Genomic DNA, 15,025 nt, shown 5'->3' with positions numbered 1-15,025 from the left:
AAGTGGAGGAAGCAATAAGTGCTAAAGGGATTTTAAACATGTAGTTCAAGCACTGGATGAAATGAATTCTACTGACTGTTATTTAACTACCTCTGGAATAATCCTCCACCAATCTTCTTCTAATCAGAGCTGGCCTGCATCAGGATGTGCTTGAACACTAGGAACAACCAGAACATGTTGTGACAGTTCCACCTACGTCGTGGAGCCAAGCTGACTGCAGCTATGAACATCATGAAGTGTTATTAGAGCCCCATAAATGTATGAAATTCAGTCCTCAGAGCACCTGTACCATTTACAGCAGTGTTTAGCAGGCAGTGCAGGGCTGCTGCCCACTGTGCTAAGTGCTGTCACCTGAGGTGTGTTTGGAGGGGCAGCTTGTGCTGGGGTAGGGTCAGGGGCACGGGCTGGGCTGACTGGGGTGCCCCTGTCTGTCAGGTGAGTTAATTATGGCTCAGACACTCAGGTGAAAGCAGTAACATCAGGAGAAGTCACACTGAGCCACAGCGAGAGCAGGGTCACTGCAGTTGTAGTCTCTGTTCTCTCATTCTGTGTAAAACAGTTTTATGCTGATATTTGAAACCTTGATTCTTTGAAAAGTGACCCTTATTCCCTTGAGAAAGAGGGATGAGGGCTATGGATCATCAGCGGTTCCTGGCTCCCTCAGGGACGGGATTTCTCCCATTCTTCCCTGAAGAAGGCAGTGCTGGGCCGGCCGGAGCCGGGGCTGCGCTCCCGCCCGGGGTTAATTGCGGTAATTCATTGCAGGTGGGCTGCGCGCGGGGTTTATGAGGCAGGAGGGGCCGGGGCGCTCCCCTCCGTCCTACAGCCGGCTCCAAACGGGGTTCTTGTGGGAGCTGCTGTGCCGAACTCCCGATGGAAAGGTTCGGTTTGTGCTCTTTGTGTGGGTTTGGGGATTTTGTTCGTTTGTTTTGTCGGGTTGTTTTGGGGGGTTTTTATTTGTTTGTTGTTTTGGTTTTTTTCTTAGTTTAAGGGGTTTTTTTTTCTTAAGTCAAGAACAAGGGCGGCTTGCTGTCCAGCAATCTCCAGGTGAGCGCAGCCCTGTGGGAAGGTGCGGGGCCAAAGGGTGATTCACCAATATCACCATCAACTTTTTACTAAGGATGTGGAAAAACTAATAATTTACTCATGTCTTTATTTGTTGTCTTTCTTCAGTATTGCTTATCGCTCAACACGTGCTGGTGGAGGAGCTGCTGGAAGGTTTTTTTGGTTTTTTTCCTTAGTTTAAGTTTTTTTCTTAAGTTAAGAACAAGGGTGGCTCTCCGTCTAGCAATCTCCAGGTGCTCCAGGTGAGCACAGTCCTATGGGAAGGAGCGGGGCCAAAAGGTGATTCACCAATATCACCATCAACTTTTTACTAAGGATGTGGAAAAACTAATAATTTACTAATGTCTTTATTCATTGTCTTTCTTCAGTGTTGCTTATTGCCCAACACGTGCTGGTGGAGGAGCTGCTGGAGCAGCCACAGCCGATGGGAAAAACCGGTGGAAACCGCAGGAATGGGATGTGCCGTGCCCATTTTCAGGTCAGGTGTGCATGGAAAAAAAGGGTTTGTGAAATACTGCAAACACTGGCTGTAACTTTACTTTTTTACTTTTCACTGTGACAGGCTTTGCTAGTTGTGTTCTGTGGCTCAGCTGGTGAGGATTGTAACTAATCAAATTCTTGAATAATTTGGAGTTGTAGTGTCTGCTGCATCCTGATAGGAGAGGAAGCAGAACTGTGTGTGGTTGGGAATAAGTTATTAATGAAGTGATTACAGAAACAATATTTTTGTTCTGCTTTGTACCTCATGAAAGCTGTTAGCTTCTCTGAGGCAGGGGGAGGAGGGAAGAGATGTTTTCATTAGTAGCTGCCAGCATCCCTAAGTGTTCCTTGTGTATTGCAAAGCAGAACAGTATGAATTGCAGCAGAGATAAGGGATGGTAGAAGGCACAAGAGTCTGCTCTGTGCTTCTCTAGATACCATCACAGTGTGTTATGAGTAAATTAGGGTAGCAGCATCTGTTTGCCATGTATGTAACTGCTAAGTAAACTCCTTGAAGGTAAGAAAAAAATGCTTCTGTTTTGAGTATGAGAACCCCTTTTTGTCTAGGTATATATATAATAAAAAAAAAAATTAACAATAACCCACATGAATATTTGAGCAGTTTAACAGTTTTAAATAGGCTTTGGGGAGCATTTACAGTAAATAGAGTAACTTTTGTGTTTATAAGCACAGTGCTACAACAGTCTGACCTCAGCCTGGGTTAATGGGAAATGACAGAATGAATGAAAATTTCAGTTATACCATCAAATGCAATATAAGTGGTGGTTTTATTCTCTACCTAGTCCTGAGAGACAAGATGTGAATACTGAGTGTGTTTAGCAGAACTGTGCATTGCATACAGTTAATCATTAGAATAGAGCAAAGCATTTATTATTTTCCAAGAGTGGAAGTAAAACCATTCATAGAATATTAATGAGACAATGTGTTTAAGGCTCAGGATTTTTCCTGTGTAGTTTCTGAGGTAGTCCATGAAAACCCCATTCTCACCAGTCTGGCCTGTGAAAGTTACTGATGCTTAAACTTTAACTTCTTCTTTGTAGATGCTGATGATTAAATGATTAGGTAATGACAGATTATTTTAGCAAAGTTCTCATGAATTGTGCTGTTGTTGTTAAAGGATAAATGTTCCATAATGGTTGTTCCTTTATCTTTACCTATTTATCCCTCACTATAAACACTGATGCTTAAACTTTCACTTGTTCTTTGTGGTTGCTGATGATCAAATGATTAGATAATGACAGATCATTTTAGCAGAGTTCTCATGAATTGTGCTGGACAAAGTTGTTAAAGGATAAGTGTTCCATAATGGTTGTTCCTTTATCTTTACCTATTTATCCCTCACTATAAAAATATATAAAAATTGATAAATACTGACTTAATCATTTCTGACCAATCCTGAGGCATGAGTATATAGACTGATCCTTTTCTTCTTCCTTGATGGAATCTTATCCAGTTAGGATGCTAGTGCTTTGCAGAATTAGGCACCAAAATTGGCCAGACTGACTAAAACATGGATTTGTAGAGTAGAAAGGAAAAAAAAATATGGCTTTTCAGCAGCTTTTATCTGGCTACACTTTTTGTCTTGTTTAGATTTGGTGTTCTTTTTGTGACAATAACCTTTTCAAGGCTTTTAGAGAAAGGGTACATGAGCATTGGAAAGAGTTATTTGTTCACCGGTAGTTACGTTATTCAGGAAAAATAGGTGGGTTACAGTTGAAGAGCAGAATTTTATGTGTATTTTAAGATAATGCCATGATAATTAATATAAGTATTTCAATTTTCCTTGTAGTCAGTGTGGTGTTCCCTTGCCTGAGTAATGAGAGTTCAACTCCCATGTCATGAATAACATTGTGAGGCAGTGTGAACTTGGGAAAAAATGATGCAACATTTATATCTCTTAATTAATGTGGAGTTTTTTAAGAAGTACACGGTGGCTGTGTCAGGTTTAGAGAGTTATTTGTACCAGGTGTTAGCAATTCCTTTATTGAGCAGCTGATTTCTATAAAGAGCACATGTGTAGGCAGGGTAGCAGGAGGGCTGGTGGGAGGAGTAGGACTTGTTTTTATTGCTGATCATGATCATGTAGTGACTCTGGAGTGTGGGGGTGTGCAGAAAAGGTAGATGGGAGTTCCATGATATTTCTGAAAGCAATAATGGGGAAGAAAACTCAAAAAAACCACTGGGGTAGTTACTATGCAAGAGGGGACAAGAAGGTGAGAAAGGCAAGTTTGCTGGTCATTTTCAGCTGCAAGTGCATTTAAAACACTGGTGTTTGTTTTAAAAGATTTTTATAATGGCAGATGAGGGCTTGCATATTTGAGAATTACATGTTAGCTAAAGGTAAATGGAGAATTTAGATATGCTGTAAAGTAAGGAAACTGAAAGTGATGCTGCTGGAGCCTCACTGTGATCTTCTCTCTTTTGTTTGAACAAGATTGTTGATTATCTTTACTAAGATCAGTGAGCTGAGTGAGGACAGCAGGGTGCATGTGACGGCTGGAAACAACAGGAAAAAGCAGGGTGTAGGAGGCTGGGAGATGTAGGAGGATGTCTACCTTTGGGAGGCAGGGAATTTTTAGACTGATAAACATTTGAGCTGTGAAATGCAGCGTCTCCTCAAGAAAATGTATTGTGTTAGGAGAAGGAAAAAACAGGTTGTTCCCCAAGGGAAGAGAAACCAGGCACAGTAAGGCAAGCAGGGGAAGTGACAGTCCCACATTCCTGCCACTTGTAAGCAGGTTCAGAGGACATTGAAAAAGAAAGTAGTCAATGAAATATCCTGTCTGAGCTGTTGGCAGTGAGAATTTGACAGAGGAGGTCACTGGTTCCTTTATAAAATGAAAAACATCACGAGTTTAGATAAAGCTTCAACTTCAGTGCTGATGGCTCAAATGTGGTTGCAGTTACTGTCTTGTTCTCCCTCAGCTTCTCAGATTAATGGTTACATATGTGCCAGATGTTTTCTTTTCCCACCCTAAATGCATCTGGAAGTACAAAACATAGTCCCCTGTCAGAGACAGGGTACATAGAATGGGCCAAATGAGGGATTTTGGCATTTCACTTTTTAGGGTGGATTTGGAATGTAACTGCAAGCTCAGAGTTGGCTTATTGCTAAACTAACAAAACACATTATTGAGATTTCTAGCCTGCCATGGGATGGTTTGGGTTGGGAGAGAAGGATCACCCACTGGCCCCTCCCCTGCAAGAGGATCTTTCACCCTGTGTGGGTAGGTATGACCACACCACCCACCAGGCCATTGTGATGTCTAAACCTTCAAGTGGAGCAACCTTGAAACATGCATGCTGTAAAATGAATTTGTCAAGTTCAGCGGCACCTCTGAGTCAGTAGGGTTTTGAATTTCTTTTTTTGAATAATTTTGTCTTAGATTTTCTGATTCTAGAGACAATATTGATCTACAATCCCAATACAAATACATCATTACAAATGCCTGCGTTCGCCTGTGTTGCTGTCTGCCTATGGAGTGGTTGATCTGTGTCATAGAATTCTGTAGCACTATGCTTGTAAGTTTTAAAGTCCTTTCCCTAACAACTTGAATTAATCAAAATGTTGCCAAATAATGTTTCTTTATCTAATCTAATCATGTTAGTTTAAATACTCCCTGTGTAATCTAACTACTTAATAAGGATATAATTAAGTGTAACTTTAAACATTAAACACAATGTGTGATTTATGCTGTCCACCTTTTTCTGGGGAAGAATAAAACTATTTATTCCAAGGAATTCCACATTTTTGCAGCTTTTTTAAGTAACTTAAATCAGTTTTAGACTCACTTCTATGTTTATAGATGTTTGCCAAAAATCAGAAAATAGATGGCAAACATTGCTTCTCTTGTTTTTCTCAATAATTAGTTTTCCCTACTACTACCAATTTGTATTCCAAGTTTTCCTACTAAAATATGTGACCCAAGTCTGGGAAGACATTAGGAAGCAAAACTGAAGACTAACAATGCCCTCTAATTCAAATAGAGCTTTGAGGAGAGGTGGACAAATATAGGTCAGGATTTTCATCCTGAGTTGTTTGTCCTGTGCAGGCTTGAGATGCCTGGACAAAACTGAGGTGGCCTGGACAAAATTGATATTTTTTTTACATTTTCATTTTTAAAAATTAGGCCTGAAGCTAATGATAATGTCCTTGTATGTCTAGACTAAGTCTGCCTTAGCTGTGAAGCAGCAGAATGGTCCCTGTGGATTTTATATCCTATTTTCAACATGTCTGTGTGTCCTGCACTGCTTTACTGCATCTTGGTGATCTTGCACTGAGTTTATACTTCCAAATTAGCTATAAGGAAGCTGAAATGCCTGGAAGATGGTGGGGGCAAAAGAATCTTAATCAAAAGAATAAGCTGAGTGAAAGGGTGTTGTGCATCTCGTAATGATCTACACTTCTACTTCCCATTCAGGCTATTTTTGTTTGTTTTCTGAAAGTAGATTAAATTGGCAACTAAAGGAATGCAAGAATAAATAAATATCAAATTTCATACTGATTTTAGAAATTTTTTCCATTCTTTTAGAAATGTAATGTATTGGTCTTAGTTGTTTTTTTTTTTCTTAATGAGACAAAAATTCAGGGGATAGTATTGAGGGGTGAGCATAGCTTTGTGTTTTGTGACTTTTATAATGAACAGAGGGAAACCACTTCTGTGACTTGTTTATGAAGCAAGATGAAGGAGAGGCAATTTGGTGTTTTGCATGTTTTGACTTTTAAAATGGACAGAGATGTATTCAGACTAAGTTGTTTATTTTATCTTTTATGTGGATTTTAGATTTTTTTCCATTCTTTTAGAAACGTAATGTATCAGTCTTAGATTTTTTTTTTTCTTAATGAGACAAATTCAGGTATAGTATTTAGGGGTGAGCATAGCTTTGTGTTTTGTGGGTTTTATAATGAACAGAGGAAAAACACTTCTGTGACTTGTTTATGGAGCAAGATGAAAGAGAGGCAATTTGGTGATCTGCATGTTTTGACTTTTAAAATGGACAGAGATGTATTCAGGGACTAAGTTGTTTCTTTCATATTTTATGTCATTCACTTGTTTTATGTGATGTACATGAAGCTTTATTCAAAAACTTTGTAGGCATTTCATTATTTATATAAACTTTTGATGCCAATTTTTTTACTGTGCACTATTTATATCTTTAAATATAGAAATATTAGATTTATTTTATTACTGTAACTTGTTCCATCTTTTACAAGGCTAACTAGAATTTGGAAATTGTTGAGTTTTAGCGTTACATGAAATGGCTCAAGCTATGACTTTTACTATAAACTATGTTTGTAATCATTAGCACTTCAGTTTCTCTACAAATAAGCACCAGTGTGGAATTATGTATTTTTTGAAACCAGAAAGTGTGGATTCATCTGGTGCTGATTATCATGTTACCACATGTTAATTATGCCTGGCAAAAATTTTGTTCTTTTCCATTATATGTTTGTGGAGAAGCCAGTTAATTCTGCTTCATTTCAGCAAACTGGGCTGATGCCCAGAAAACTATTAGCAGCCTCATTATCATTATTTATACTGAATAAAAATTTGTGATTATCAGGGTGAAACATGCAACCTGAAAGGGAAATTCTTGGCCAAACATGTTTATGTTTCTTTTCCTTTCTAGTTATGCCATGGTCAGGGCAGCTATGTGCTCACAGGCACTGTTGTTTTTATTGGGTGTTTCCATGAATTAAAAAAGAAAATATAGTCTCATTTTTTTGCATGACCATGTGAGGGAAACCTGATCTGATAAGTACCTGAGGAAAACACCAATAATGAATTGTGATTAATCTATGTTTCCCTGGGGTAAATCTGCACAGCCAGCAGTAAAACCATTTTAGTGGTTAGCTGTACCCATCTTACGCAGTAGTACCCATTTTAGAGGGTAGCTGTGCTAGTTACTTTGACTGTTGCTTTTTTAAGGAACAGTTGTATTTCAGCACCACCTATAGGTATTTAAAGGAAATCTATTTAGATCCCTGACAGGATTCACACATGGATTCTGTATTAATTGAAAGTGCGTTGTTTCTGACAATTGCGTAGCTGCTGTTACGTTTTTCATCTTTCACCTTGGTTCAAAAATGTAGTAACATGCTATGTAATATCTATGAGAAATGGTATGATATTAAATTTGTTTATTGAAGAAAAATTTAGTATGAAACTACACGATCAAAGAGCATGACAGGAAGCTTAATGAGATGCAGTTTTCACAAATAGTGCAAGTTTTGCAGATTTTGCTTCTTAAGTGTAACAAAGGAATGGGAGAAAAAGAGGTTTTTAATGTTAAATTTTCTCTGGATTCACAGGTGGGTTTTCCATACTTCAGGAAGTTTTTTTTACTGATTAAAACCATAGTTTAAGGGTGAAGGCAGATTCTTACTCAAACATGACCAAGATTTATACCACGTACCTGGTAAATTTTTTGATCCAGTGTCTCTTTACGTGAAACGATCCATGATTTTGAATTGGGCAAGAGTGGCAAAATTACTAGCCTTTTACAAGAGAGAAGATATGAGATATAACCTGAGTTCTTACTCAGTTTGCCTGGTTTTCCCAGAGAAAATATCTCAGCAGTCACAAATGCATGAGATCTCTGAATGCAAATTGTCCCATTATGCCAGTGCCTACTGAATTTCATTTTAATATTTTATGCAGTACCTTAAATTTACATATAGCTTAAACAAAGGGCTTTTGTTAGGTTTTATGGGGGTTTTTTGTGTGATGGGTTTTTTGTTTTGGTTTTTGTTAATTGTTAGCCAGAACATTTCAGATAAGCCATACGAAATATCTGCTCAAACATGAAGCCTTAAAATATGTTGCTAGGCCTAAGGTAAAAGCTGTTCAACAGGAATAAATGTTGTGTTGTCCTCGAAGGGAAAGTATCTGATTGGAGGGAAAAGTGGCAGCATTTTACACTTTGCTTCTAGATTCACTTCCAGTGAATCCCTAGAAATTATGTGGTGCTGCAGTTTTAATATTGCAACAAAAATTCAATAGCTAAGTATCTGCCATACAGGCTCTCTCTTCAGAGTTGTTGACCCTTGCACTGGATTTACTCAAGAGGAAGAAATGTGTTAAGGGCTCTTCTGGTACTGCCTGGGTTTTCCAGCCTAGGAATACTAGTGGATTTTTGTTCATCCAATAACCACTGCTGCATTGCCAGTGTTTAAACTCACCCTAAATATGTGAGAGATAGAATGTATGGCAAATAAAGCTCAGTTATGCCTCCTGCACAGCATTTGGAAATCCTGTACTCCAGCCTCTCTTATTATTTATATTTCCTCCTGTCTCTCTTGTTATTTATATTTACATGAAGTAAGTGCTACACAGGGCCAGGTGGAAGAAACTGTCAATCCCTTTGTGGGCAGGAGACTAAAAAGGGTGGAATTTTCTTCATTATTTTGTCAACAGTGTGAGAAAATAAGTGAAGGGCAAGTAGCACTGCTGAAATGGAGAGTATTTATTGCATGAGCTGTAATTTTCCCTTTTGTTGTACAGAGGTGTTGCTTGCTGTGTCTGTACATTTTTCTGCATAACTGGCTAATAAGTTGCAGGTGCAATTCATAGAGAGAGGGCCTGTACCTTTGGGTTTATTGCTAAATGCAGCAGAGGTGGAGTTGACTTTGGGCTTTCCAGCTTGTTTTCCTGAAGGTGAAATTTTTGTTGAACCAAGTTTTCTACCCATCTGCATAACAAACACAGACTGAGGCATCTCCTTGTCATACCCAGCCTCTTCTGTCAGTTCATTTTTGGTCTGACCACACACAAATAATAGAGAAATTTCTTTTTGTCATATGCTACTCTAGAAGCTGGATATTACCCCATTCAAGGAGACTATTCAACACACAAACAAAATAGCAACTCTTGTGTTCCTACTAGATTTTCATTTTTGTCTTTGGTAGTAGGGCAAAATTGGATTTTATTGAAATTGAAACAAACTTTATGGGAAAGACACTGCAAGTTATTTTTTTCAGTGCCAACTATTATAAAAAGGACTCAATTTTCACAGGGAAATGGATGCAGCAGACCTCATACCTAGCTCTTCAGGGACATGAATCTTTCCTGGTAGTCTGCTTTTCATGCAGCATGTTTCTCTATCCAAGACATAAACAGAAATCATATCTGACTTTTGTATCAGCAGGCACTTCCTTGATCTTAGTGTTTTGTGTGTGATGGGGATACCCTTGTTTTAAAAGTCTGTCAGGCTTTTATAGAAAAGCAGCTTTGCTGGAGTGAAGAGAGAAAATAGAGTGGGCCTGTCTCCTGTGAATCAACTCCACAAATAGAGAGGGCTGCAAAGAAATTTGAAAGATAGGAAGGGATATTAGGTCTCCTTTATGCCAAGTGCATGGGTTGGTTTTTTTCTGTCCAGTGTCTGAATGTTTTAATCCTTCTTTGCCTGCATCAAGTAAAGAAAAATATAAAGTTAAGTAATTGTTGGATTCTGTTAGTGCAAGGGTTGGTAGAGGACAGACAGTTTTATCTTGGAATAATTTCAATTACTTTCCAGCTACATTAGTGCATGTTTTTAAGTGAGCAGCAGGTCATCTTTATGTGTTTTTTTGATTGATACTGCAGTCATTGATTTTTAATAATGTCTATTGCTTCCACCTAAGAAAGTCAATAGGTCAACTCTTCATTTAAAAATTGCAATGTTATATTATAATTTATTTATTTACATTATGCACTTTGAAGATACTTAGTATATAATTGAGGTAACAAAATCTGTATGAATTTTTTGGGTTTGTTTTCTTGATAAAACAATTTTGCTGTAGGCCTCAAGCCCCCAAGAAAGAACATGTGATAAGTATATTAATATTTCAATTAAGATTTAAAATAGTATTAGCCCATCCCAAGTAATTCTTCAAGGTTGCTTTATGTGAAAATAAGGTAGAAGGACACAGGAACAATAGTTCTGGCAAAATACCGATGAGAAGTTCTAAGATGTTATCAAGAAAATAAGCTGACCAGATACTATTATTTTATATTGCAATTATGAAAGGACGGCATGAAGTTATGATGTTTGCATTGTACTTCCATTAAATGTCTTAAATACAGTGCCCAGTTTTACTGTCAATCAGGTAGGGTACAAGAGGGAAATCAATAAGATTAAAGAAAAGATTTCCCTAAAAAAGATTAGAAAGATAAGTTCATTCAGTTTAGACAGAGGTTCCAAAGAGCACAGCAAAAGCATATTAATGAGTGTGATTTAGAGAAAGTCACTAGAGGATTTTCCTTTGCTGTTTCATGTCAGAGAAGGCTGTAAATACAGCTTTAGAGATAAAAGGATGATGAATTTTATTTCCAAGTAAAACAAGATTATAAAAGTTACTAAGGTCATTAAGGGAAAACACTAAAAAAAAAAAAAGGCAGAAGTGTGTGGACCACAAAGCCCTCTGTATCTGGTTACCTGCATTACCTGCAGGTAATCTGGTTACACGTGCATTACCTGCACGTGTCACACTGCAGGCAGAGGTGCTGCTGACAGGGCAGCAATTTTGGTTCTCCTGATCTACATGTGTATCAGAAAGGCAGGTCTTGAGCACAGCTGGCTTCAAAGTGAGCAGCAGCAGTATCTGGATTTACAAATGTTCTGAGCATTGTCTTCTCCTGCAGGAGAAGCTCAGATCATAGGAGTTGTAGAGATTTGTAAAGAGTAAGGACACAAGAACTGACCAGGCAAATGTTGAATGCTGTGGCAGGAGCTGCAGTGAAGGAAATCAATGCTGTGTGCCAGCCTTCAGCTGCAGAAGCAACCTGTCCCATTCCTTTGTGTCCCCATTCCAGAGTCACACTAACTCGGCTCCATTCCTGGCAGCAATTGCTGTGTGTCTGTGTCAGACACCTGCCCAAAGGGGACAGGAGGTGGCTGCACTGCATTTTCTGTGGCAGCTCCCATTCTTTTCCATCTTAGAATGACTTTTTTCCCCTTTTCCCACTCTAGGCTTAGGCCAAGGCAGGCAGGATGTGAAAAGACACTGTTGCTGCAAAGTGATTATTAACTTTTTAGAGATATGCACTCATTCAGCTTCCATTTGATTTTCTTTAAGGGTCTTTTTTGCTATTAAATATCTCATTGTCTTTCTGTCCTGTAGTGTGACTCTGTTGTTTGTAACTGATGCCAGTCTTACACCCAAAGATGGTCAAGAGATATTAGTCTTGCTGACTTCATCTGCTTTGACAATTTCCATTTTTATCTCTATAGTCATACCTGGATTTCTATATTTTCAAGTCCAGATGGTAAATTCAGGCAGAGAGGGATGCAACAGGAGACCTGATTTTCAGTAGCTTTGTTGCAGCTCCCAGTGACTTCTAAAGCCTGTTCATCCTCTAATGCTAGAAATCTAAGTATAACAAAGCCCCAGATATGGAAAATGTCTCACGTAGGTTTAGTAATATCACATAATAAATAATAATAATAAAATTATATAATAATATCACGTAAGAAAGAGTAAGACTCAGGTACTTGATACACTTTCTCCTGCTACAGCTTTATGCAGTAAGTGTGGCCCGTGCCAGAAAGCAGTGGTTGTTTGCTGCTGTAAAAAATCATCCTTTGAAATAATGAACTACTTAACTGAAGGAAGCACTTGGAACTTGGGATAAGTTATAATTTCTGGAGTGGAAGTACAAGTCCATAAGAAGGTTTGAAAGGAGTAAGGAATCTTCTGCGTTGTATAAGCAATAACAGCTTGCAGATTTTTTAATCTAATTACTGAGATGAGTTCTGTATTTAAAAATTTTTCATTTTTTAAGCAGTTTCAGAATTTTATTCTGCTGTGGCAATGACAGCCAAGACTTATGTTGCCGCTTTCTAAGTCACCCAATAAAAAGGGCAAAATAAAAAGAAGATTAGACAGAAGAGTACCTGCTTGACACCACTTTTGTTTTAAGTAATTAGCCCTAAATGATACTGGTACTTCTGGTATAGGTCTTCAAGTTCTGGTTTACTGCATACATTTTTGATTGTAGCTTGCCATTGGTATAGTCTCAGGGAAAATTGTTATTGGGCTGACATCTTGTGATTGAAAGCTGTTTCACGGTAAATCATCACTATTTGTACTGCCTACCCACATTTACAGGATGTCTTACTTCACAAATCCATATACAACATTTTAGGTGGTTGTTAATCTGTATATAGACATGATTTAATAGCCTTTCAGAGAGAGAAGTTTGAGAAAGGTTCTATTTTTTTTAATAAAGAAAAGCATTAATAAGATTACAGTGCAGAGCGGCTGTACAAAGCTTTCATCTTTATATATAATGAAGGTGCAAGTTTATTTTTCATATCTCTTCTTCTAAGTTCTTTTAGAGGCTTTATTTCTTTTTGCAGTAAGCCCTTTAACTGTACTTGCATTAAGACATACTGCAGTAGCTGAAGTCAAATTAGGAATGTTTATAGACTATGGCATTTTATTATATAGCAGTGTAATAACTTCAGATTTGTACTGTCAAATCTATAATCACTATGCAGTTTTAATCTTTATAGATTTCCTTTTTTGTGCTTCTGTGGAATCTGCACCAAAGTGAAAGCTGCAAAAGACATGGATACATTTCTGTTTTCCTTTTGCAGAGCTGCTTAATAACTCTTTATACCTCGTTCCAGTCCAGGTGAAATATCTGATAATATCTGTGTGGGAGAATTCACTCCATCACAGGGTAGCCATTGAGGGGACATTATCTGGGACCAAATTAAATTGAATTAGTCCAAAATCCCTAGTTCAGGCTGTACTGCTGGTTGAGCAGCTGGCCTTTGAGGTACTTTTACTTCAGCACCAAAAGAAAATGCAGCAAAATGGCCTAGTTATGTTATTTTGTAGTTAGCACACTTGTCTGGCTCTGTGATGTACGTTTGGTAGATTGATTTGAAAAAATTATTAGGCTTTAGACAGCTCTCACATTACCCCATTACCAACTGGATGTTTTCTGGGGAGGAAATGAGCGAAGAAATACGAGAAACTAAATAATTTTAATTCTAATTCAAAATTTTATTGTCTTTGTGCTTCTCCAATAGCTTGAAAACCAATTGCTGATAGCTGGATTCACAGCAAGGCAGCCCTTTTTGGGGACCAGGAATAGCATATTTTTAGGAATAAGATGTATGTGGTGAGGATTATCAAGTACCAGGTGTATTTCTAAAGGTGCATTGGGCTATCTTTGTTCTCTCGAGTCTTTAAATCAAAGACTTTGCCTAACAGTTGAGAGTTCTAAGAAAAAAAACATCTCCTTTAATGTGCAGCCTTCAGTGCTCTTCCCATGTCCCACTGGCACTTCCTGGGCTTGAGGCAGTTTTTCCTTCCTTCCACACTGGATTTGGTGGGTGAGGTACCAAGTGTCTTCCCAGGGAACTGAGCATTTCTGCTGGACTTTCTCAGGGGTTAGAATTATTACTTTTGTTTCAATTTTCGATTTTTCCTTTCCATGCTTAGGTCATTTTGTACCATTGCCAAATTATGAGAGCTATTTGGATAAAGTAGGATCTCCTTGTTGACTTATCTGAGCAAGAAGGAAAAAGTACTCAAATGCCTTCTAAAGAAATAACTTACAAAGGTTTTTAGTTGAAAATAAAGGCTTCACTTTTTCTTGGAGTTAAAGTCCAAGCTCCATCAAAAGTGTAAGTAAACACTGACATTACCAGCATGGGTTACATTTTAGTGTGAAAATTACATTGCAGAAACACAAACTGAAACTTCAAAGGTTAAAACTTTGTAACCCGGAACTTTTCAGTTGAACTCTGTAAAATAAGGACAAAAAGCAAACTATCCAAATAGTACATTGCATCAATGTGAGCTGGAAGATTTTTTTATTTCTGACAGGCTTTACATTTCCTGAAGAACTACCTTTATTCCAGTTCCAAATAGTCTAGGTTAATTCAAAGGCTTGTTTTTATCTCCAAGACATAAATTCTGTATTTGCTTAGACTTGGAGAGCTTTAATTGTTGTGATTTTGGCAGTCTAAAGGAAAACTACTGCCCCAACAGTCAGAATTATCATGGTCAAATGCAAAACCCTCCCACTCTCCTCAAAAAATCCCAGCTATGGTTGCCCAAGTGTCTTGTCCCTTTGGCTTGGAGTTGACTTCTAAGCTATAGTTAAGCATTAGTGCTACACTGTCCTCATATCTTAGAGAGTGTTGGTGTTACTTGCTGATGAGCTCCAGTCAAACCAGTTAAATGTTCTCTATGATCTATTCTGAAATTAAATCTATAGCAGGGATTGCCTTTCCACTGGCACTAATTCAAGCATGTGGCATATTTAAATGTATTATGCATTTTAATAGGAATTGTGGGGAAGATTAACCTTCTAAATTTTCTGTCTCTAATGGTTGCAAAGAAGAGGACAGAAGGTTTTTTCCTTCCTAGTCAAGCACTATAGGCTGTAGAAAGAGAAATTGTCAGGACTCTAGGAGGAATTGTCCCTTTTTTGGCAATGAACAAGACTGGTGCCAGATG

General features: G+C 38.0%; 1 protein-coding gene across 2 annotated transcripts in view; it reads left to right on the top strand.

The window, feature by feature from the left end:
* The first annotated feature begins 769 nt into the window (after positions 1-769).
* Positions 770-15,025, top strand: part of TFPI (tissue factor pathway inhibitor) — a 65,232-nt gene continuing 50,976 nt past the window's right edge. The window contains exons 1-2 of one of the 2 annotated variants that reach the window (XM_039728757.1): positions 770-881; positions 1,434-1,543. In XM_039728757.1, the coding sequence (XP_039584691.1) occupies positions 874-881; positions 1,434-1,543 (118 nt within the window). In that variant the 5' untranslated portion in view covers positions 770-873. Of the gene's footprint in view, positions 882-1,306; positions 1,345-1,433; positions 1,544-15,025 lie in introns of those variants that run through there. The other variant, XM_039728763.1, reaches the window with a different exon arrangement.

This window comes from Passer montanus, unplaced genomic scaffold, assembly GCF_014805655.1.
Source record: "Passer montanus isolate IOZ18808 unplaced genomic scaffold, ASM1480565v1 scaffold66, whole genome shotgun sequence".
NCBI lineage: Eukaryota > Metazoa > Chordata > Aves > Passeriformes > Passeridae > Passer > Passer montanus.
This window is presented reverse-complemented; position numbering and strand designations above follow the sequence as displayed.